The sequence below is a fragment of the Ceratotherium simum genome, chromosome 2 (assembly GCF_057802395.1).
Source record: "Ceratotherium simum simum isolate JZ-2026a chromosome 2, ASM5780239v1, whole genome shotgun sequence".
Classification (NCBI taxonomy): Eukaryota; Metazoa; Chordata; class Mammalia; order Perissodactyla; family Rhinocerotidae; genus Ceratotherium; species Ceratotherium simum.
The window spans coordinates 65,381,989-65,404,987 of record NC_141901.1 but is presented as its reverse complement, the minus strand read 5'-3'; the positions used below and the strand labels follow the sequence as shown (position 1 = coordinate 65,404,987).

At 38.5% G+C, this 22,999-nt stretch overlaps 1 protein-coding gene across 4 annotated transcripts in view; it reads left to right on the top strand.

Annotated features, from left to right (window-relative positions):
• Positions 1-8,475: 8,475 nt before the first annotated feature.
• SLC35A3 (solute carrier family 35 member A3) overlaps positions 8,476-22,999 on the top strand; it is a 48,622-nt gene continuing 34,098 nt past the window's right edge. The window contains exon 1 of one of the 4 annotated variants that reach the window (XM_014780117.2): positions 8,476-8,604. Coding sequence is in view for 2 of the 4 variants with exons in the window: in XM_087446766.1 (XP_087302892.1) it covers positions 8,882-9,076 (195 nt within the window). In the remaining 2 variants the exon portion in view is untranslated. Of the gene's footprint in view, positions 8,605-8,847; positions 9,077-9,115; positions 9,136-22,999 lie in introns of those variants that run through there. The other 3 variants (XM_087446766.1, XM_004420786.3, XM_087446780.1) reach the window with 3 other exon arrangements.

The following is a 22,999-nucleotide window of genomic DNA, read 5'->3' as shown; positions in this document are numbered from 1 at the left end:
TGAAAGTCCATTGGAGGAAAGTAACAGTTCAGGGTGATGATGGCGTCTCATTGGCTGAGCTGTGGTGCTTCTCACTGGATGGACCATTGCCAGGAGAGAAGAAAAATCTTCCTTCAGTAGTAAAGTAGTTACACTTCCTGTGGGAGATGCAAGCCAACATCCCTTTCTGTTTGGAGTTAATTGACTAGCATGATAGAACACAAGAGCTCCCCTATAGGCCTTCCTGACTTCAATTTATTTGCGGCTTCTTTTATTAACTACACTCAGGTTCTCCGCACGTAGTGGTCTTGTCCCTTGGTGCTAGGAAGGACCTTTTCTGGTTGTTATGTCCCACCTTGGAGGGAAAGTACACAGTGGTTGGAAAACATTTAGACCTCGTTTAAGTAGCAAGAAAGGTTAGGAGGGAGAACTCTCAGACACTTCCCATCTAAAGTCTATATTTCTCTCAGGTCATAGGCATTGGAAATCATCTTGAAGTGCTGAGATAGCCTCACCTTGTTGGGTACATCATTTTGATACAGGTTCAATAGGCAATAGGTACAGAACTTGACAACAAGTATACAGATTAAGATTAAGAGCAATACTATAAGACCAGTTTGCAAGGTGGTTCTAAACCAGGAGCCCAGACCTGAAGGTAACCAGCTGAACAAACCAAAAGACAGTGGATTATTAGGTGAAATTTGTTGTAGCCAATGTGCTTGCTCTCTAATCTTGGGTAAGTGGGTTTCTACTTCCCAGAGGCATTTATCCATGTGCAACAGGAGGTGTTTTCCCCTGCACAGACATCTCCTTGCTCAGCAAGTAGATAATCAAGGGCTATACAATTAGCCAAAACTACCTTGGCCAATGAGTTAAGTGACAGTTGCTAAACTGAAATTGCTTTGGCTTTGGAGTGGGCCAACTCCTCGTGTCAGGGAGAGATTCCTGATCACTTGTTTATTGGCAATCACTCCAATCCACAGGAAGAAAGCTCTTCCCAAGGAAGCAAACCCAGAATCATGCATGTCTCCTGGAAGTTCTCGTTTAAAGAAATTATAGAGGTTTAATGGGATGGACCAATGAGAGGTCTCTGATTATACAGAGAGAATAGGACAGTGAATACAGCAAAGGCACACTGTCCTTGTAGTCTCCAGCCGTCAAGCCAGTGAGTTGCCCAAGCATAAAGGCCCTTACCAAAACTTCCACATATGAAGGTGTAACTATAGGGTTTACATAAGTCTCCCACATAAGCGAGGACATCTATGGACTCATTCATTGGCACAGAGGTGTTAACCAAGGCTCAGACATTATGTTGTTACATACCGAGAAGCTGCCTAAATATATGGGTATATCAGGAAATTTACAGATGGCCCAGGTTACTTTGGTGGCCCCATAAAATTTTTCATATAAATGTTAAAAAGATTTTGTCTTCCCTTCCCAATGCTGGGCTTAAAATGAAACAAGGTATAGGCTTAGCACCCTGACTCTATAAAGTGAGACTGTGGAACAATTTAAACAAGCAATGACATTCAGAATCCCAGTGAAATGGCTTATAGGTGAACTAAGAGATCATTATTGTCTCAGACAGACAGAGGTTTCTGATGGCAAATCCAGCAATCAGAGAGGTTCTCCCTTTTGCAAGGGATTGGGGATTGCAACAAGAGCATTGTCCTTTCAAGAAAGAAGAGGGAAAAAATAAAGTAAAAAGCAGTAGTGAGAAGAAGGTATACAGGCCTGGTCCAGTCATCTTGGGAAAGCTGTCTGCCTCAGATTTTGGCTGCTTCTCTTCCTAGTCAATTTGATTTGGAAGTCTCCAGCATTTGTTCAGGACCCTATGTCAGGTGGAGCCTTCCTTATCTGTGAGATATGTACCCAAGGCTCAAGTCCCTGAGTTTGACTGTCATCTAGGTAGCGAGGAGGACCTGGGATAGTCACTTCCAAGGATATTTCAAGGGCAGTAAAAATTGGAAACATTAGTTTGGAGAGTCATAGCCAGATATTTAAGGAAACTAGAAGAATTTAGAATCTAGTCCACCTCATAGGTATATAACAAAACCTTAAAGACAATTAATAGAACTAGAATTTAATGTCTAGAAAGGTGCAAGCATAATTTCTCTTTCCACAATTACCCCCAATTTTATTAAAGGTGATCACAGTAAAATTAAATTTGTTTGTATTAAGTTTGGCTTAATGATTTATATAAATGCAGCAAGAATAGTGATTGACCATACATGTTCTTTTTTTTTTTTTTTTCCCCCTAAGATGGCTTTGCTGAAACCTTGTGAGCAAGGTACTAGGCTGATTTTTCCAAGTAGTTCCTTAAAGCTGTCTGGTCATATCTGAGTCTACATACATCTCTCTCAAATATGACATTCTAGTCAACACCTGGGTAATATAAGCCAATATTTCCAATTGTGTCCTGTTATAAGGAGAACAGATTCTTATTGAATTTATGCCAATACAAATATTGCCATGAAAAGAATAAGAGTTTCTGAATTCTGAAGGGATCAGGTAGGGAGAAGAAGATAAATGCTTCAGCCTTTGTTGCAAAGATACACTTTACCAAATTGCTGTAAGTTATAGCTTAAAAGAGAGGAGAAAAAGGAGTTCTTTACATCTCAAAAACAAAACGTTAAAGCAATTAGTTTTCCATTAGAGTTTAGAAATTCTTACCCAGATCAGTGTTATGATCTTAAAGTTATCAAAAACCTGTATTCCAGAGTACTTGTCAGTCTTTTCTACAAAATTCTTTGAGGATGAAATATTATCTCTATTTGACCAAAGTAACAATAAAAAATTTCAAAGGAAAATACAAAAGGTTACATAGTTATAAGCAAAACTGAACTCCTTTAATACCAAGAAGACTCAGTTTTGGATTCAAATTGTGTTTCTGACAAATAGACTAAGTTGGGGTTATTTTCTCAGGTGGCCAAAGGTTTTTGCCAAAGTTTGTTTTTTTCTTTCTTTGTTTTGTTTTTTAATTTGCATGCTATAAGGATCCTTTTAGAGCTGTTTTTGGAGTCATTTTATCTTTCAGAAGCTTCTGCATACCAATCAAAGAATGCATTCCATTGTCTCCTGAGAGGTCTGAAATCCTCTCTTTTAAGGGTGTCCCTTAAGGTGGACTTATTTAAAACAGAGGTTCCCCAGATGACTATTACAATTCCAAATTATCCAAAAGTTCACCCATTTTTCCAGAAAGGCATAAGAGCCTGGCACATAAGCCAGGTGGAACCTATCTTGCCTTTGGATTCTCTAAAATGTCTTAACTATGAGGAGCACTGTTTTCCAACAGCCGTTCCAAAACACCAGGAATCATGTGTTTTCCCCCTTTTTAAACAGGATGGGTGACTTACCAAGAAGCTTCAATAAACAGATGGACAGAAACAGAAAGCAAGTTTTCTCTGAGGAGTTTTGGAGTTTTAGATAATATATACCTATTATCAAAAGTCTAGGAAATTGCTATTTAAATTTTTCCTTCTAGTTGTTTATTTGCTTCAGTTAACTTAGAAATAATAACTAGAAGCTTAGCATTTGAACACTCAGAAGGTCCAATTTTAAAGGGACAAGCTTTCACAGAGGGGAAAAGAGGAAGGTGGTGTTGGGGATGGAGCAAAAGCACAAGATGGCTGCCAGGGTGGAGTCTGAGACATATGGCTGTGCAGGGGCAGAGCCTGAGACAAAGGAGTCTGAGAAGACAAACAAGGTAGCGTCTGAGACAAAGAAGCAGGAGGAGAACACGAGGCTTCATAAGGCTTCATTTTGTTCTCCCTCAATTTTTTAGTTGTTTTGGTTAATTTAGACACGGTATTTTGTAATGAGGCGATTTTAGAGTTTTGTGCATGTTAGAAGCCTCCAGGTACCAATTACAATAAATATATCACTCATTTTGCTTAATTTTAGAGCCGTGGTCTTCCAATTTCATTTTAAGAGAAATGAGTTTGGGGAGACTGAAAGTTCCCCATGATGGCCATTCTAATTCTGGACTACTTTGGGTCAGTTTGGCCCACTTAGTTAAAAAATGTCCATGTAAGGTGCCCAAACATAAAATCAGCTGGGGTCCCTGTAGGGGGGCGGGGTGCCCTCAAAATATTTAGATAACTGAGATCCCATTTCTTAGTTTTTCTCTAGAACAAAGGAATAATTTTCAAACAGCTTTAACAGCTTGTCACTCAAGCAGCTTGAACAGTTCAAACAGCCTGCAGGCTTAATACCAGCCCGTCCCAATAGAACAGTCCAATTTCATTAAGATGGACCAAAAGTTGAATCAAAGAAACTCCAGGGAACAATGTAGTTCCAAAGAACAGTCCCGTCCCTAGGGGAATTGGACTGAAGGTTGATCAATGCAGTTCTAAAGGGACAGTCTGCTCCCAAGGGAGTCAGGCCAAAGGCTGGACTGGCACAGTTCCAGTGAACAGTCCAAAAGTCAGACCAAAGGCTAACCAGTTCCCAGTATGGGAACAGTCTGGTTCAAAAAGGAATCAGACCAAAGGCTAGCACAGTTTCAAAGAAACAGCCTGATTCAAAGATTCAGGCCAAAGTGCTACCTGAGTACTTACAGACAAACAAAGCCTTAACCAGAAAAGGATGAAGCCTTAACACATTTCTCAAATAAAGCCTGGAGAGCCACACATGCAAAGACAGTGGAAGCTTGGACCAGGAGAAAGATCTACCCTCAAACTCCAGGGTTGGCGAGAAAAGCAGCGAGCTCAATGGGCTCTTTTGTGGGTACCACACCTGTTTGCTTCTCAGCCCCGGAGTTGTTGGCGGTCTTCTCTGGATTCTCTGGTGGCCATGTGGGCCACCCACATGTTGACCTTAAACAAATAGGCAGCCAGTTATTTCTCCAGCAAAAACAGGTTTATTCAAAATCAGCAAAGAATTGCAATTCAGGATGTGCATGCTATGATGAACCATAGGGAAATTCAGAGAGACAAAATAAGGGGCTTGCTTTTATAGAGCAAAAGAGGAGTTGGGAGGGGCTGTTCTAAAAGCAAATCCACTGGAGGAAAGTAACAGTTCAGAGTGGTGATGGCTTCTCAATGGCTGATCTGTAACACTTCTCATTGGCTGGGCTGTTGCCAGGAGGGGAGAGAATCCTTCCTTCAGTAGTAAAGTAGTTGCACTTGTGGCAGGAGATGCAAGCCAATGGTTCTTCCTGTTTGGAGTAATTGACACGTATGATAGGACATGAGAGCTCACCCTCCAAGCCTTCCAAACTCCAATTTAGTTGAGGTTTCTTTTACTAATTTCCATAAACCATAGACCCTGTTCTCTTTCTTTCTTATTTGTTGTCTTTTTTTTTTTTTTTTTCCTACTGAGTCATAAGCTATTAAAATTCCTAAACTACCAGCATTGGCTCTGCCTGAAAATACTGAATGTCACTTTGTGTGCATAATGCTTGCAGGGTCATCTGCACCAAATATAATTTGATTTGGTCTTAATTGCTCTGGGGCACCACTGGGAAACACAGTTACTGTGCAATATTATAATGCGCTCATGCTTGCAATAGGGCTGCCAGATTTAGCAAATACAAATATAGGATATCCAGTTAAATCTGAATTTCTGATAAACAATGAATATTTTTTTAAATATAAGGGTATCCCAAATGTTGCATGTACTAAACAATTATTCATTGTTTATTTGAAATTCGAGTTTAACCAGGTGGCCTGTGTTTTATCTGACAACCCTAATCAAGTACCACTGAGATACACAGTCCTGTTTGGCCCTGGCTGCCCTTAGACCAATATGTTGTTCTCATTTTTCTGTCTTAAGTGTGCCAAAATTTTGCCTTCCAGGTCTGTTTGATAGAGAGGCCAAAGCTGGTCATCTGCCCCACTTTCCCCAGATTGCTGTTTTTCTCTCTTTCTTCACGGCCAGCACTACTCTTCACCAATACTTCTTATCTCTATTGCTACTTTTGCTGTCTGCCACCTTTTCCCCCTACTGTGCTCATTCCTTTTCTGTCCCATTTTTTCTTCCTATGACAGCTAAATGTAGTGTTTTAAAGCATGGACTTTAAAGGCAGACAAATTAGGGTTTGAATTCTAGTTTAGCTTTCAGTAGATATAGGAACTTCAGTAGGTTACTTAACGTCTGTAAGCTTCAATTTATCCTTCTGTAAGTACAGGTAATACTGCCTACTTTTTAGAGCTGTTGTGAGGGTTAAATGAGATTATATAGGCAAACTACTCAAAGGTATAATCGTTATTGGATTGTTATTGTTAAAAGCACTTTGGGCCTTGGGTACTGACTTGACTTCTGTGTATGTGCCGGGTGCCTAGACTTGCAGTTCAGGCTTTGCTGACATTCTTCCCTGGTGAGCTTTTGCACTGCCCAGCTTGTCTTTAGCATCATTACCAACCAGTACAGTTCAGTTCAGCAAATATGTACTGAGTTCCTACTATGTGCTAAGCACTGTGCTGGGTGCTAGAGATCCAGAAATAAACAGGATAGCACTGACCTCAACGAAAGTGTTGGGCAGAAAGGATAGATATAAAACAGATAACAATACAATGAAGTGAAATTATCTGCATATGCACAGGATGCCTCAAGATGCTTTGGGACCACAGAGAAGAAGTTCAGACCCCTGTGAGGAAGGAGGCAAGAAAAGCCTTCAAGTCTGTGATAACATCTAAGCAGAGAATTAAAAGATGAGTGGGGCTAGCTAGAAAAAATATATGAGGGAGCAGTGGAAACCTATTCTATACTTAGTGAACAGCATGAGGGATAGGAATAGGTACTATGAATGGCATATACTGGGAAACTCAAAGTAGTTCAGTATTACTAGAGTATAAATTATAAAGCTAGGAAAGGCTAATGAAAGTATTACTTTCCTTTGGTCATCAGTTTTGGGGCTCTTATCTTTACATCAATTGTGTGTGGGTCTCATATATTTGGCCCACAATGTTCATTGTTGCTTTTGTTTGTCGAATTTTGGTCATTTTCAATTTCATGCCTGTCCAAGATGCCAAAGTACATGTTACTGTTTCATAACTATAAGTGCTTCTACTTCTCATTTTTCTCATTTTAAAACTTTCTGAACGGACTAAAAGATCTTTCTTTTCTCTAAAAAATCTATTTATGTCATAAGGTATATTTTTCCTGCTGATGTATTTAAAAAATATTTTAAATCTTTCCCTTTACAACCACACATATTTACTGAGTACCTACTATTTTTTGAATGAATATATTTATTCTAAGATATAGATGCCTGGCTATTATTATTATGTACCAAGATGTTTTAGTTCCAAAATATTTGGACAAATATTAAGATTTAATATACATTACACCATACAGGGATTTTCTCAAGATCCTATTACAGAAAATTTTAAAGCCAATTATTCTACTCTTACACAGTTACTTAATTTTATTTTTCTGCTCTCTCTTTCTCCATAGATCTCTCTTGGACATAGTTTTTTTTTTTTTTTAAGGCATTTTTTAAAATTGATCTCATAATAGTTTATAACATTGTGAGATTCCAATGTACATTATTTGTCAGTCACCATATAAATGTGCCCCTTCACCCCTTGTGCCCACCCTCCAACTCCCTTCTCTCTGGTAACCACCAAACTGTTCTCTCTGTTGGACATAGTTTTAATCATTTGCAATATAAAGAGATGTAGGTTTTATGTATAGCGACATTGTGTTAAGGGATTGTGTTAAACAGATGTGTTAAGCAGCTTTAAGGGATAATGCTACGCAGCTATTGATGCTCAAATTGGACCTAGAATATTAATTTCAGCCGTACAGCACCAGAATGGGCTGCAGTGGTCGGAAGGCTTCCAACAAAGATACTGGAAGGCCTTTAAAAGATTATGTTGTGTAAGGATCCATGAAGCCAGAAAGGGGTTAATCACTTACAACTCCGAGATCCTCTGGCCCCATGTGCTCTTTTTTTCCTCTCCTGGTTAATGGCACTAAGCCCACGGGTGGTGCCGCTTTGGGCTCCGCTCAGCCTCAAGGCCTCAGCCAGGGTGGGAGAAGGGGTCATTTCCAAGTGAACAAGCTTTCTCCGGGATTACTGGGTGGCAGCCAGCGCCAGAGCGAATCTGGTGTGTTTTCAGTGTCAGTGACAGTCATTTCTAGAAGCAGGTTTATTTGCTTTGTAGACCCGCCTCCCCAATCCCTCACAGGGTACTTTGCCCCAAAGGACTTTGCCTTTTTTTTCGCAGTTGGACACTGGCACCCTCCGCAACCGGACAGTCCCACAGAGCCCGCGACAGGAGTCACCCCACCTGCCTCGTCCCCTTAGGACACGTCTAGCAGAAGTCAGTGCCCCGAGGGGTTACGCGACGGTGAAGCTGGCACTGGAGGCTGCCCGCGCAGCAGCCCAGGCACCTCGCCTTCCAGACGGAGCTGGCAAGCGCCAAGCTGGGGCCGCCAGAGCGGAGCCGGGAACGGCGTTTGCCCGGGCCGAGGCGGAAGCCGGAGCGTTTGGGGGACAGGACCGCGGGAACCCGGAAACGTCTGGGCCGCACGGGTTTGGCGGCAGCGAAGGCAGCAGAGGCGGGCGGCGCTGCGCGTCAAGCGTCTGCGGGGCCCCGCCGGGCTCGGCAGCCTGAGGTCCGCCGCAGAGCTGAGCCGCCGCCCTCAGTGCGCGCAGCCGGCGGAGCTGCGCGGGAGGTGAGCGTGGCGCGCTCCCGGGGAGCGGCGGGCGCAGGGAGGCCGGCGGCTGCGGCGCCTGGCTGGGGCGGCCGGGGCCGCTCCCGGGGCAGAAGGAGGAGGCGTGCGGGGGGCTGATGGGAAGCCTGTCTGAGGGAGGGGCGGTGTCGAAGACCTGAAGGACTGGCTCGGTAGGGTGGGAGCGGACGAAGTGACACGTTGTACCTCCGACGGACGACGTGAGGAGTGTGCTGGGTGGAGGAGGAAAAGGGCCCGAGGAAAGGGGTGTGTCAAGCGAATGAAATCGGCTGTGTGTGCCTCCGAGGCTGGGGCGTGCGGAGCCAAGTGGCCGGTGGGCCAACCTGGGGGTCATTCCTTCAGTGAGTGGCCCATGGGCTCGGTGTTTAGCCCTGTGGTAGGCACCGACCCAGCGGACGCGGACCTTATGCTCCAGAAGCCGCAGGGACTTCAAGAAATGGAAAGGGTGTCCTTGGTAAGACTAGGACGTATGCAAGGGCTGTCTGAGGCCAGGTGGGATTCCTATTGGAACAGGTGTGTGTGTGTGTCTGTCTATGTGTGTGTCGGGGGAGGGTTCTGAGTGTTGAGAAGGGAGGATTTTAATTAACATTTATATAAACCAATTAAACACCTCTCGGGAGCACTGGTTCAAATGAATTAAAGAGTAATATTAAATGTGGTCATGGACCTTGCTTAGTAAACCACTTACATTTCATTACTTTACAGAAGACTGAATCTTTTATTATGTTCTATTACATGCAGCTTTTGAAAATGGAACCAGAGTTTGTTTTTTCAATCAGCATTCCACTTTGGTAGTTCAAGATGAAATCTGGGACAGTTTCTCACTTGGTGCTCTTACTCATTTTCACTGGTAAAACTCAGGTTGTTTCCTTTAAGGGAATGACTTCTAAATTTACATTCCTGGTCCTAACTTGCCTCCCAAGTATTGATTCTACTTCTTCAGCATCTCAATTTACTTCTTCCCTTTTTCATTCCCACTACCTCTGTGCTAAACCTGATTCTGCTTTCCTCTTCTTATTTGCACTAGAGCAGTGGTTTACAAACTGGACTTGCTGCCCTCAGCCTGTCCCCCTTCCGGTCACTCTCCTACATACCACTTTTTAAAGCCAGAAGTCTTATGCGTTCTTTGGTTACTCTTCCCTCAGAAATACTCAGTGACGCTCAATTGGCTTCAGAATAAATTTAAAATTATTTAGAGTGGCATTCAAAGTCCTTCCAAATTTGGAGCTGTTCATTGCTCCAGCTGATCTCAGTCAGATCAATATGTACCTTTCATTCTTTTTTTTTTTTAATGACTTTACCCCACATATCCTATTTTTTAGCTAAACCGTAGTAGTTACTTTGAAATGTAATTTCTGAATGTGCTCTATGCCTACCTGTCTTGGTCTTTCCTTACATCCTTTTTTCCTACAAGGAAGGCCTTCCTTAACGTCTTTGCAGAAATTCTACTTATTCTTAAATGCCACCTCTTTCTATTTTTAATTTTTTTATTGAGATAAAATTGACATATTACATTAGTTTCAGGTACGCAACATAATGATTTGATATTTGTTTATATTGCAAAATGATCACCACCATAAATCTAGCTAACATTCATCATCACATATAATTACAAATTTTTTTCTCCTGATGAGCACTTTTTCCATCTACTGCTTAGCAATATGCAATACAGTGTTATTAACCATAGTCACCATGCTGTACAGTATTCCCAAGAGTTATTTATTTTATAACTGGAAGTTGCCACCTCCTTCTTAAGAAGCTTTCTAAAGTCTACTATTACTCCAAAACATTTTTTTTCTCTTGTGTGCTGGGCTTTATAAATTTTATAATGCTTGTTAAATTTGCATTTTACTATGGTTATTTGAGAAATTTATCTGTACTACCTCAAAGATTTATTACTAGGATCAAATGAAGTACTAAAACATGGAACAGAGAAGCACTTTCAAATACAAGATTATTAATAAAAATCTGAAATAAGCTTACACTGCAACATGAGAGTTATCCTTGTCTCCAGGAGCACTGGAGGTTTCTCTAAAGTTTATGTCGAGTCATCTGGCTTCAGCTTGCAGGGCTTTGGGAATAGGGCAGTTTTTGTTCTTAGCAATTCCAGGTCAGAAGAGGGAGAGAAAGTTGGAAATGTTAGTTTGGAGAGTCATAGCTAGATGTTGGAGGAAACTAGAATAATTCAGGATCCAGCTCAGTTTACAGGTAGATAATGAAACCTCAAAGACGTTGAATAGCACTAGAATCTGATATCCACAAAAGTGTGCTACTGAAACATAATTTTTCTCTCTACAGTCATCTCCATTTCTACCAAAGATAATCACAGTAAGACTAATTTGTTTGCAGTATAAGTCTAGTCTCATTAAACTTGGCCAGATTATTTGCATAAGTGCAGCAAGAATAGTGATTGACCATATAGGCTCTTTTTAAGTCTGCTTTGCTCGAGCATTTCAGAAGGAGTCTCAGATTGGACTTCTAAAAGCCTTTCAAGGCTAGGAAGCCAAGCCGAGGACTCACCATCAGAGTTCTCCTGCAATACCTATAGATCTGAGTGAATTTCTCTCTTCTTGAGATCCCCGAGGAATCCTGAGGTTCTTGAATCTGCCAGGAAGTGACCTTCCTTATTCACATAGTAAGGCTGGGAACCCTGAAAGCAAGATACGAGGCATTTTTTTTTTAAAGGGAATGTATTGGCTCTATAAAGTCAACCTTAGTTCCTTAAAGCTGTCTGATCATATCTGATATTATGCACAAATTCACTTCTTTTTAACAAATATGTTTCGATTACTCATGAAAATTTCATGAGACATTAAACAGCCAGCCGTCTTCTTAAGTTATTTTTCTTGCTGACAAATTTTGTAACATAGAAATAACATGAGCTTATTTGACTAGTAAACCCAAGTAGAAAAAGTTGTATGTCTGTATTATATTTAATGCTGACAACTCTGGAGACATATCCATTTTTTGTTTTGTTTGGTTTTTTTGTTTGTTTGTTTTACTAAACCAACAGTATTCTTATTTACCAAAGAGTACCTGAGTCACATGAACTTAAAAACATTTAGGTTAGTTTCTTTATTTCTCTGAGAGAATATTTAATTAATATAGCACTTCGTTTTCTTTAAGTCAATTAAATTTAACTCTTTTACAAATTAATTTTGGCAATACCATCCAGAAGTGGAGAAATATCACCTGTCTATAATATACATAAACATACAAACACAAATAGAGATCTTATAGCTTTCTTTTAAAAATTTTAGCCATGTGTCAGGTACAATAATACAAAACTCACTAATTTATAAAAGAACAGTTGGATCCAAATTGTGTTTTATGCAAATGGAATTAGATAAGATTACCTGCTGAGATGGCTAAAGCTTTGTACTAATATTTGTGGAAAAGACTTTTAAGATTTTTTCATTTGCCTGGTTTCCAAATAGCTTCCTTTCACTTTTCAGCCTCAGGTAGTTGCTTCTGGGGGTCCCTGGGTCCCTTGAGAGCCCCTGATGGAGGCTAGGGGCCTTAAAGTTCAAGTGACTGTAGGGATCTGAGGGCTGAAGTGGCAAGGGAAAGGTCTAGCAGGGGTGGACAGAAGGATGGAGGAGGTAGAAGTTTGAAGGCAGACATATCAAAGGATTCAAGGGAACTGAAGGGAAGATCAAAGGTGGCAAAAGGAGGAAAGAGGAGCAGAAGCAATGGGAAGGAAGAGGTCTTAGAGGAGCCAGTTTGGGGAGATCTTAAGTTTCCAAAAGGAGCCAGTGAAGTTCTAAATTATCCTCAGCAAAACCGTGCCAACGAGAAAGAGGTGGATAGAGTTGGTGGAGCATATAGTCAGCAGGGGTCTGAGGAGAGGATTTCAGTCCACTGAGAAGTTTCCATGGGAGGAACAAGATGAAATAGAACAGAGAAGCCTTAAAAAAAATAGCTCCCATCAGGCTCTGAATATCAGCTTCTCATTAGACTACCTTTTGACCATAGAGCTCCTTTTTAAAAAATTCTTTCAAATATCTTATTATCAGGTTTCAGCCAGGACAAACAGTAAATATTCCCGACAGTGTTGAACTCCTTTTTAAAAATTATTTTTTCCTTTTTTTTTTTTAACCAAAGGTATACCTATCAAGTGACTCAAAACCAAAACCAATAAGCCTTTTATGACTTAATCATGATGCAAGAGACATCCTCCAAGAGGGTCCAAGAGAAGCAGCCCTCCTGAGATCCAGAATCACTCCCCAAGATAGCCAAAAAAAAGAAAAACTTAGATAACATGCCACCCACCCACCCCCAGCTAGCAACAGTCAGTTGGATGCTAGCTGCAAAAGGGGTGCAACCCACATTTCTGTCCAGCCATGTTCTTGCAGCCCCCAGTTTGACAGTTGAGCCACTTGCACACACAAGAACCAATAACCTTCATGCCCTGCGTAGGCAGAAAGTCAAGCCAAGTTCTCAGGACACAAAATGAGACAAACAGGAAAGTAATAGGTGTCCCTGGGAAGGCAAGGATCAATAACCAATTCACAAGAGTCACAATTCAGAGAACTAATTTTTACAAATGTTTTTCTCCCGCGAATCTGAATTTGGAAAGTAAGGGGCAACAACTTTCCTCTCTCGACTGGGCATTACAGACAGAGATCAGGGAGAGCTGACTTTGCTAAGAATTTTTACCCATCGCTGGCTTCTGCCAGTTCTCCCAGGATACCATCTGCAGTCTCTGGAGTGAGTAGGGTATCTCAGCAATCCCGTCCTTTCTCCCATCACTGGAAGCTGTAGGGGAGGAAGATAATTTTCCCTCTATCCTTTTGAGTTCTTAACTGAGACCCCTATAACAAAAGACAGATTAACAAGAGAAAAACAAACAGAAGTTTATTAACATGTATACTTCATGTATACATGGGACACACTCAGGGAAAATGAGTAGCTCAAAGAGGTGGCTTTAGAATTCAGGGAATTCTATACCATCTTACTAGGGAAAGGGGAGGGGGAGATGTAGGCCTCTTAGGGCAGAGTAAATCGTTTTTAGGAAAGATGAATGGGCCCTCAGAAGAGTAGAAAGGGAAGTACGATAGTTTGTGACAAAGTTTGGATGGGGTGCCGACTTCTAGTCTCCTCTCCAGTGATAAGAGTCAGTTCTTCTTGGTTGGTGAAACTCCTCTGGGGAGGGGATTTATGACAATTGAGTTCCTTTTAGAGGATTTAGGCAGATAAGAGAAGTTCAGAGAAAGCCTCTCCTTGCATTTGCTGTTTTTCAAGTACCTACAGCTCAAAATAATCAATATGCCAAACTGGCATATTTGGAGGGTAGTGTATTCTGCTTCCGGTCACCCCCATTTTATAGATGAGAATACTGAAGGTCAAACAGGTCAAATAATTGGCCCCAGGTCCTGCATATACTCTTTGGGCTGCCTCAGTTATACTTGAAATGCATATAATTTGTATCTTCAGTGTTTCTTTCACTCAGTAGGATCAGTCTGTTGAATGAATGACTGGATAAATATTAGAATCAACTGAAATAATCTCTCAGTTAAAGCCTAATCCTGTCATTCAGTAACTGTGAAGTATAACTTTTGAGCTTCTTCCCTTTTCCTGCAAGTTTTAGAGAGGGAAGTTTCTATTTACTATTAATCTGCTCTGGAATTTTTCTGTTTGTGAAATTGCAAAAAATTTAAGAGTAAATTGTAGACGTGTCTGGGTAACTGAAATAGCTTGAACATCATCAAACTGGCAGTTAATAATGTCATTCATGTGTATGAACTTATTATTAAAGTTTACATCAATATGTATGAATTGGTAGCTTAACATTAGATTTCAATGTTCTAAAAAGCAAGTGTATCCTAAGTACATTCAACTTCATTGTCAAATTTAATGGAGTGTAGTGATGTGGTTGTATATATATATATATTTTTTATTGATGTCTTAATAGTTTATAACATTGTGAAATTTTACTTGTACATTATTGTTTGTCAGTCACCATATAAAGGCCTCCCTTCACCGCTTGTGCTCACCACCAATCCCCTTGCCCCTGGTGACCACCAACCAGTTCTCTCTGTCCGTGTGTTAGTTTATCTTCCACATATGAGTGAAATCATGCGATGTTTGTGTTTCTCTCTCTGGCTTATTTCACTTAACAGTAATACCCTCCAGGTCCATCCATGTTGTTACAAATGTGACAATTTTGTCTTTTTTTATGGCTGAGTAGTATTCCATTATATATATATGTGGTTATATATTTTTAATGATTGTTTTTTGGATATCTTTTACTATGTAAATTTGAGAGTGTTTGGTATATAAACATGAGAGTTTTTACTCAGCTTCTCTATCCAGATTGCCTGCCCAGAACTCTTTCTGGTTTATCATCCATATTGGAGATACCATATCAAATGAAACCAAAGAACCAGTTGCTGTCTAGAGATGAACATTTTGATTGAAAAGGTATGCTAGGTCAGGTAATATAGTAGAAATTAGAGTCAAGATGAAGCTGAAACTTTTAGGTCACATCAGATAAAATGCTAAGAAAGCTCATTCCAGTAAGAAAGTGTCCACATATGGCTTTACACCTACTCTGCCTAGTTTTTTCTGTAAAAGCTGGATAAGAAGTTTCTTCTAAATTCATATGTGCTATAAAGCCAATTTTAAACAACATTTTTAGTAGCATTTTCTAACATGCGTAAGTTTTATAAAGGTGTTCGATGAATACTCAAATAAGGCATTGTAGTATTATAATGACTGTATCTGATTTATATCCTTTAATCCTCATAACCATCCTATGAGGTACATACTACTGTCTATCCCCATTTTATAGATGAAGGAAAGGAGGGATAGAGAGGTTAAGTAATTTGCCCTAGTTATGAAGTGGTGGAGACAGAATGTGAAGTTAGGCAATCTGAGTCCAGAGGCATACTCACATGTACTGTGCTGACTGACCCTCTAAAACTTAGACATGCTTGAACACTTAGGCTTTACTGCAAAGACCATGCAGAAGACTTACTGCAAAAATTCATGGGCCATGAATTGGAAGCTTTGACAGAGGGAAATCTTGCTTTGTATCTGAGCTCTGACATGTTATACAAGGCAAGTTATATATTTAATATCTCAGAACCTCAGTTTTTAAATCTGTAAAACGAATGATACCTCCTTTTACAGATTACATGAGATTTAAATGAGATAATGCCTGTAAAGCACCTAGCACAATGTCTGTCACGCTGTAGGTGCTCAGTAAATCTTCTTTCATTAATTTAACTTCGCTTGTGAAGTTACAATTATTAGAAAACATTTATTGAGAACCAGTTTCAGCGTGCATCTGTCTTTTATGTATTATACGGAGAGACTTAATTCACGAGGAGCTCATTCTTCCCTTGTGAGAATTTACATATTGTGGAGTTTATTTGGTCTTTTATAAATCCAGCATAGAGTAAATACCTATATGCATACATACATAGAGTATGTGGCAGGCACTGGTAAGGAGATGCAGCAAATACAGTGATGAATAAAAGAAAGAAATGCATATATGTCAGCAAATTAGTTTGATAACGTTTATGAGTGGTGGTATAAAAGATATGTGCAAAATGGCATGGGAATATCGTAAAGGGAAGGCTTCAGTCTGCTTAGAAGACTTAGGAAAACTTCACTGAGAGAAAACCTGTATTTTTTTTTTTTTTTTTTTTTAAAGATTTTATTTATTTATTTTCCCCCCAAAGCTCCAGTAGATTGTTGTATGTCATAGCTGCACATCCTTCTAGTTGCTGTATGTGGGACGCGGCCTCAGCATGGCCGGAAAAGCGGTGCGTCGGTGCGCGCCCGGGATCCGAACCCGGGCCGCCAGCAGCAGAGCGCACGCACTTAACAGCTAAGCCACGGGGCCGGCCCGAAAACCTGTATTTTGAGGCCCAGAAGATATGGAGAAGTTCACAAGTAAAGAAGGGGAAAGAGTTTTTTAAGAGGGATATTTTGTTCAAAGAATGCATGAAGAACAAAGAATGCATGAGACAGGTAATAGTTTATGGCAGGAAATTTAGATTGGGGCCAGATTAATGAGGGGCTGTTTCATGTGAAGGAGTTTATACTGTATCTTTTATTTGGTAGAGGGTCAATTAAACTTCACAAACAGGGAAGGAATGTGATCAGATCTACATTTTATTAAGCTATCTGCTGTATGGAGGATAGATTACAGTTGTGAGAGTCTGAAGGCTGTCCTCATCAGTTAGGAGGCAGAGTGACGTGAGACTTGAACAGTAAATACTGAAGAAGCTAACTGAAATGTATTCATATTCTGTGTAGTTTATAAGCCCATAGTATATATAAACTTTTAAGACTAGGTTTATCAGGGAGTGGTTGCAATTTCATGTATAGAAAGGGTGGTGGTTAAAAAAAACACACTACACAGCATTTGAATTCCAACATTAGAATTTTGTCCTTAGGGGAGGATGGTAATCCACCATTAATTAACCAAGCACAATTAACAGCCAGCATTAAAAAAAGTTTTAAAATCCTTGACAGTTTGTCAGACCATAAATCCGTAAATACCAGCTTGTTCTGTATGTTCTATTAAATTTCAGTTAAATTATTTTCACTGATAAACATATGTTTTTCTAAAATTTTTACAATTTGCGAATGCTACAAAGAAAAACATTTTAAGGCCCATCACCTTTCAGGTTTATCCTCAGGCTGAATTAAATAAACAGCTAAACATTATTCTTGATTACCTTGTACATTTTAATACTTAAACAATTGAAAAATCATTAGAAAATGCTGGAAACTTGTTAATGTTGGTGCTTGAAAAGCAACACTATCTTATAGAATGATTATATTATGTTTGACTTTCTGCATATGAATAGATATGTTTCAGATAGCATGTTTTGACCCATGTAGTGTACCAGAAACTGGGCAATAAATCATGTTTAAAGGAGTCAATTTGAGAATAGTCCAGTATGGACAGAAAACTTAAAATTGGGAATTGTTTTTTAGCTTATAAACTTTATATCTAATCATATGCTATTAATATTTCAGGTTATAAAAAAAAGACACTAATAAAAATAGTGACAATCTGTACTTTCTTTTGCCATTTATGTCCTTTAAAATAGCAAAGAAATTGGTCTTTTCTAAAATAAGCTATAGTAGAAGAATTACTTTGTAACATCAGTCAAGTCATTACCTTCCCTGTAGAAATATTATTGTTAACCATTAAGTTTTGTGAACCAAGTGAATGAGTATTGGATATTCCATGACAGATGATCACTAAAGTAATATTTCATTTATTTGGTATCCTTGATTTGTTACTCAGTCTGGCATTTATTTTAAAAAATATTTATTGAGCACATACTATATGCCAGGAACTACTCTATGTACTCTTCAGTATAACTCAGTTTTCCTGGTAACTTATTAACTCTTTTGAGTACTGAAAACTTCATTTTAACCAGTCTTCCTGCTAAACATATTAAATACTTTCTGCCTGAGTAGACATAGAATGGAGAACAATTAAATTTTTTTAATATATTAATTAATATATCAGTTTCCTGTGGCTGCTGTAACAAATTACCACAGATTTGGTTGCTTAGAATAAGAGAAATGTATTCTCCCACAGTTCTGGAGGTCAGAAATCCAAAGTCAATATCACTGGACCGATAACAAAGTGTCAGCAGAGCTATGCTCCCTCTGGAGCCTCTAGGGGAGAATCCATTCCTTTCTTCTTCCAGCTTCTGGTGGCTGCCAACATTCCTTGGTTTGTGGCTGCATCACTCCAATCTTCAAGGGCAGCATTTTCAAATCTCTCTGTTCCGTCTTCACATTGCCTTCTTCCCTTGAGTATCTGTGTTCTCCTCTTCTATCTCTCTTTTCTAAGGACACTTATGTTGGCTCACTCAGCTAATATAGGATAATCTTAACTTAATCTTCCAAATAAGGTAACACTTACAGGTTCTAGGGATTAGGATCTGATATTTTTGGGGACCATTATTCAGCCTACTACACTCCTCAAGCATATTTTGATGTCTGGTCATGTGCTAGAATATAGAGATTATAAAAATATGTAGAATATAGGATCCTGAGAACCTGTAAAGTTGTAAACTCAGTTTGCTTTTTATTTCAGCCTACGACAGGATCAGACTTTGGATTTGGTTTTCAGAAATGCTGGCTTTGTAGCTAAAGGAGATAAGAAGTTGTTTTAAAACGGGCAGTCATAAGAGCTTTCTGATTCCTTACCTGGACCTTGGGCTGTGAATTTAGGGCCTCAACTTTATTATTTTCTTTCTCCAAGTTTTCTAGTTGATGCAGAAGCAACCAGGGAACAGCGTTATATGTCTGTTTCCAATAAAATGTTTGTGGCAGCAACTACTTGATTACCCACAGCCTTATCTTGATTACAGTGTTTACAGGTGATCATTTAAGTAATTTTTGCCTTGGCGTGGTGAACTACAAGTGTCTCCTTTACCACTGTTAATAGGGTCATTAATGGCCTTAAATCTAGTCAGATCAGAAAACTGATTTCATATTCCTTTTGTTATGGTTCTGGTCCCCTGGAACTACATTTGGTACCAAAAACTGTGTCAGTTAGGGTTCACTATTATGGAGTAAGGAATTTATAATAGCACTAAGACCTTTCACAATTCTGGGAGAAGCAGGGGAAGTAAAGGTCAAAGAAGAGAGTGTTGGAGGATTACTAAAAAGTTACTAAGCAGCCCTCCGGAAAGACTGGTGCAGGTAGACAAGTCAGAGCTTTCACAGGAATCTAGGAAGCCAGCCATGTCCTGCAGCCAGAGTAGGACCATACAGTGGAGCTGATGGAAAAGTTTATGGAAAGCTGGTGCCTCTGCATAGCTGTCTCTCTGCGTCCACAGGCAAAAGTCTAGTGGAGAGCCTGGGCCCACTGTTGCTTAGCAGGGTCAGCAGTTGGGAAGAAGAGCTGACCTAGACGAGGGAAGAGAGGATAAACTGGAACCTGCTGGCACCTCTGTTTCTGTTGCACCACATTTAACCCTGAGAATCTTCTGAGAGGAATGGCTCTTTCTTTACTTCTGCCTTCCACATCTTGTGCAGATTTTGGTTTAGCCAGTTCTACCTTGGCACCAGACAGAGAAGGGGATTTTGGGAAATGTGTTTGAGTTTAACCAAGTTGACATAGTATAATACAAGGACCATAATTTCCCTGATATTTTCCTATTGCACCCTATGTCATAACAGTTTACACACTTACACTATTTCTTGAATTATTTGAATAATATGTCTTCTATGATAGAGGATAAGCTCCATGAAGAAACAGATTATATTTGTTTTGTTCTTTGTTGTGTACCCAATGCTCATCCCAGTGCCTGACCATTGTAAGTATATACTAAATATTGATGGTGGGTTGTGGAGAGTTGTGTGATACTTTTATGTTTTACTTCTGCCCCCAATCTCCTTAGTCTTGAACTTTTACTAATGGTTAGTACCTGTGGACCATACCTGGCTTTTACACTAGACTCTATTCTTTGTAGAATACCTTTAATTTCTGCCTTTAGCTGTAAGTGGTGGGAAATGACCACTTACAGAAAAGTGGTAGAGCAGAATAGCACATGGGTAGGAGACTGGGAGGGTGGGAATGAGTACATTTTTACATGGCACCACCCATTCGAAGGGGATCTTACAGCTCTACTTATTAGGTCATTATGTTTTCCCAATCATCAACTTTACATAAAGAGTACAATAATACTGAACAATTTTTAATCTAAAAATTAGTATGCAAATAGGTTTTATATTTGTATAGTTGAAGAAATATTTGAGTACTGTTGATTCTACCTGAATGTACAAGTGGAATTCTGCAGTCTGTGAAAGAACAAGTTAAAAATTGACAGTACTCAAACTTATGTACTGGTGTTGTGTAAACAGACACACCTTGAGAAAGAAAGGAAAGGAGAAACAATGAAAAGTTGTTTAACTTAGAATGTAATAGGAAACACAGATGGCAAAGAGTCAGTTGTAAAGTGTTATTGAGCAGGATTTTGCTTTCCTTAAGCACTGAAGAGTGAACTAATTTAGTGGAAGTTATTATTTCTATCATAGAAACAAAATTGGTAATACCAATAGTGCAAATTACCTTCGACTCATATTTCTTTCACTTTTATAAAAAATACAATTTTTGGATTTTTCCACAGGACTATTATGGACTTCAAGTACAACATATTGTTGCTACTTTTTGGGAATGCTATATCCACTTCTGAGGTAGTTTGAAAAGAAGTTATATATAAACGCCAGTGTCAGAAGTAAAGCCAATTGTGATGAATTTTATTTGTCATTATTTAGCATACAGTTACAGGTAGCAGTTTTAAAATTTTGGCATCATGGAAGATAATGGACAAAAAATTGCAGCTGAGGTCAGCGTTTCTGTATGTATTTACTTTTTCTGTTCATTTACTTGGAAAAACCTTAAAAGATTATTGTTATACCCATCCCATAGCTGTTTCTGATTAGTGTGTAATGTGAACTTATATGTGCATAGCACTTTATCACTTGTGTATTCTCATATGTACTCTATTTTGTTGTTAACCTCTAGTAGATTATTATATTATACTTAGGGAGTATATTTCAGAACTAGTGTTTAGAAATGTAAATATAGGTCACTCTAAAAACCGCAAGTTAGAAATTTAGCCTTTTGTTTTTATAATAGAAGGAAAATTGATTTGCAGAATTTCTTAGGTACTTAATAGTCTTTAAAAATTTATATAAATTTTATTACAGTTTTAAAACATTGACTAAACATTTCATTTTTTAAGACTTTTAGTGGCTGGAGACATATTAGTAAAATACAGATATTACTGTCTCAGTAGAATGATGGGCTTCATACACAGACCTAAGATTATACATATATACTGGCAAGCTCTTTGAAATAAGTCTGTAGTCAGACTGATTTCAGATTTACCTCGATACCTATCTATGTTTGAAAAGATGAATAGAAATTATTAGTATATAGTGTTTTGAATATTTTAGAACTTAGTTAATACATTCTAATGCAATTAATGATGGTATAAACAACTAATTTCTGACTAATCCTGATTAATTTGAGGGTGGAGATGATAGCAATACGTATACCTTAGGTAATGTATATTTTTTAAACATTTAAAGCCTGTAAAGTAACTCAGAATTGGCTGACAAGGCATTGTAAACAAGGATCTTTGAGAGCTACTTTAATGAAAATGAGGGACATATAATTAGCATATCAAATGTCCTTAAATTATACCTTCTAGAGTGTTTCAAAAACCTTTTTTTCTTAAGACTATTAAATAATTACTGAGAACCTCTTTGAACTCTAAATAAGCTTACTGATATTTTTTGTACAAAATGCAAAAGTAAATTCTGCCAAGCCATCATCCAAACTTATCAAATCCAAATGAATAGAGCTTATTAGATGAATGAAGTTTTGTTGTACATTTTTTTCCCAAGAGGTGAGAAGGGTTTTAACAATAATAAAACTCAACTTTATAAATATGAAAGTTATCTAACAATTCAGAGGAAATACAGTGATTGGAAAGCAAGTGCAAGATCTATTAGAGTGGCTAACCAAACCCTGAAATATTCCTTGTGCAAAGGACTTTTAGAGGTACCAGCAGTGTGACTGCTGTATCAAATCAGTGTGATTGTAGTGTACATACACATACACAAAGATTACAATTATGTTATTATAAAACAATAATTATATATTAATAATTATACAATAGTTAATTATTATATATGTTAGTATTACTATGTATATACTCAAAGTTTACATTTTAAAAATTCAGACAAAACTTTTAGATGAAAAAATTGAAATTAGATTAATAGGATTGTGTGTGTGTGTGTTAGTGTCAGAACTGGAAGATACCTGAGAAATCATAAGAAAATATTAAATTTTAGAAAAATAGCTTGAAATATTCATAGCTTATATAATATTTAGGAGCTACTTGTTGAAAAATTTTAAGCAAATTTTAAAATTTTTAAATTTAAATCTTTAAAAGGAAAAGAAAGTATCCTAAATGTTCATCAGTGGAAGAAGGGGTAAATAAAAGGTCTTCTCATTTGATGGAACATTATGGTGTTGTTAAAAGCAGTGAACTAGGTTTATATATCAACATAGATGGCAAAACAATGCTGAATAAAGTAAAGGAGATGCTGAATAATGTATACAGTTTGATGCCATGTATATATATTAAAATATTTATGGCTTAAGGGTATATCTATATATGTATATAAAATTTTAAAAAGTGGACTGTAAATATATACTCCAATCATGATAATAGGTTCTTATTGGGGAGGGGGAAGGAATAGGACTTAAATTTTGACTTTAGTTGTAACATTTTATTCTGTTACAAAAGGAAACATAAGCAAATGTAACAAGATTGACACTTGTTAGTTCTGGGTGTTAGAATCATGGATGTTTGTT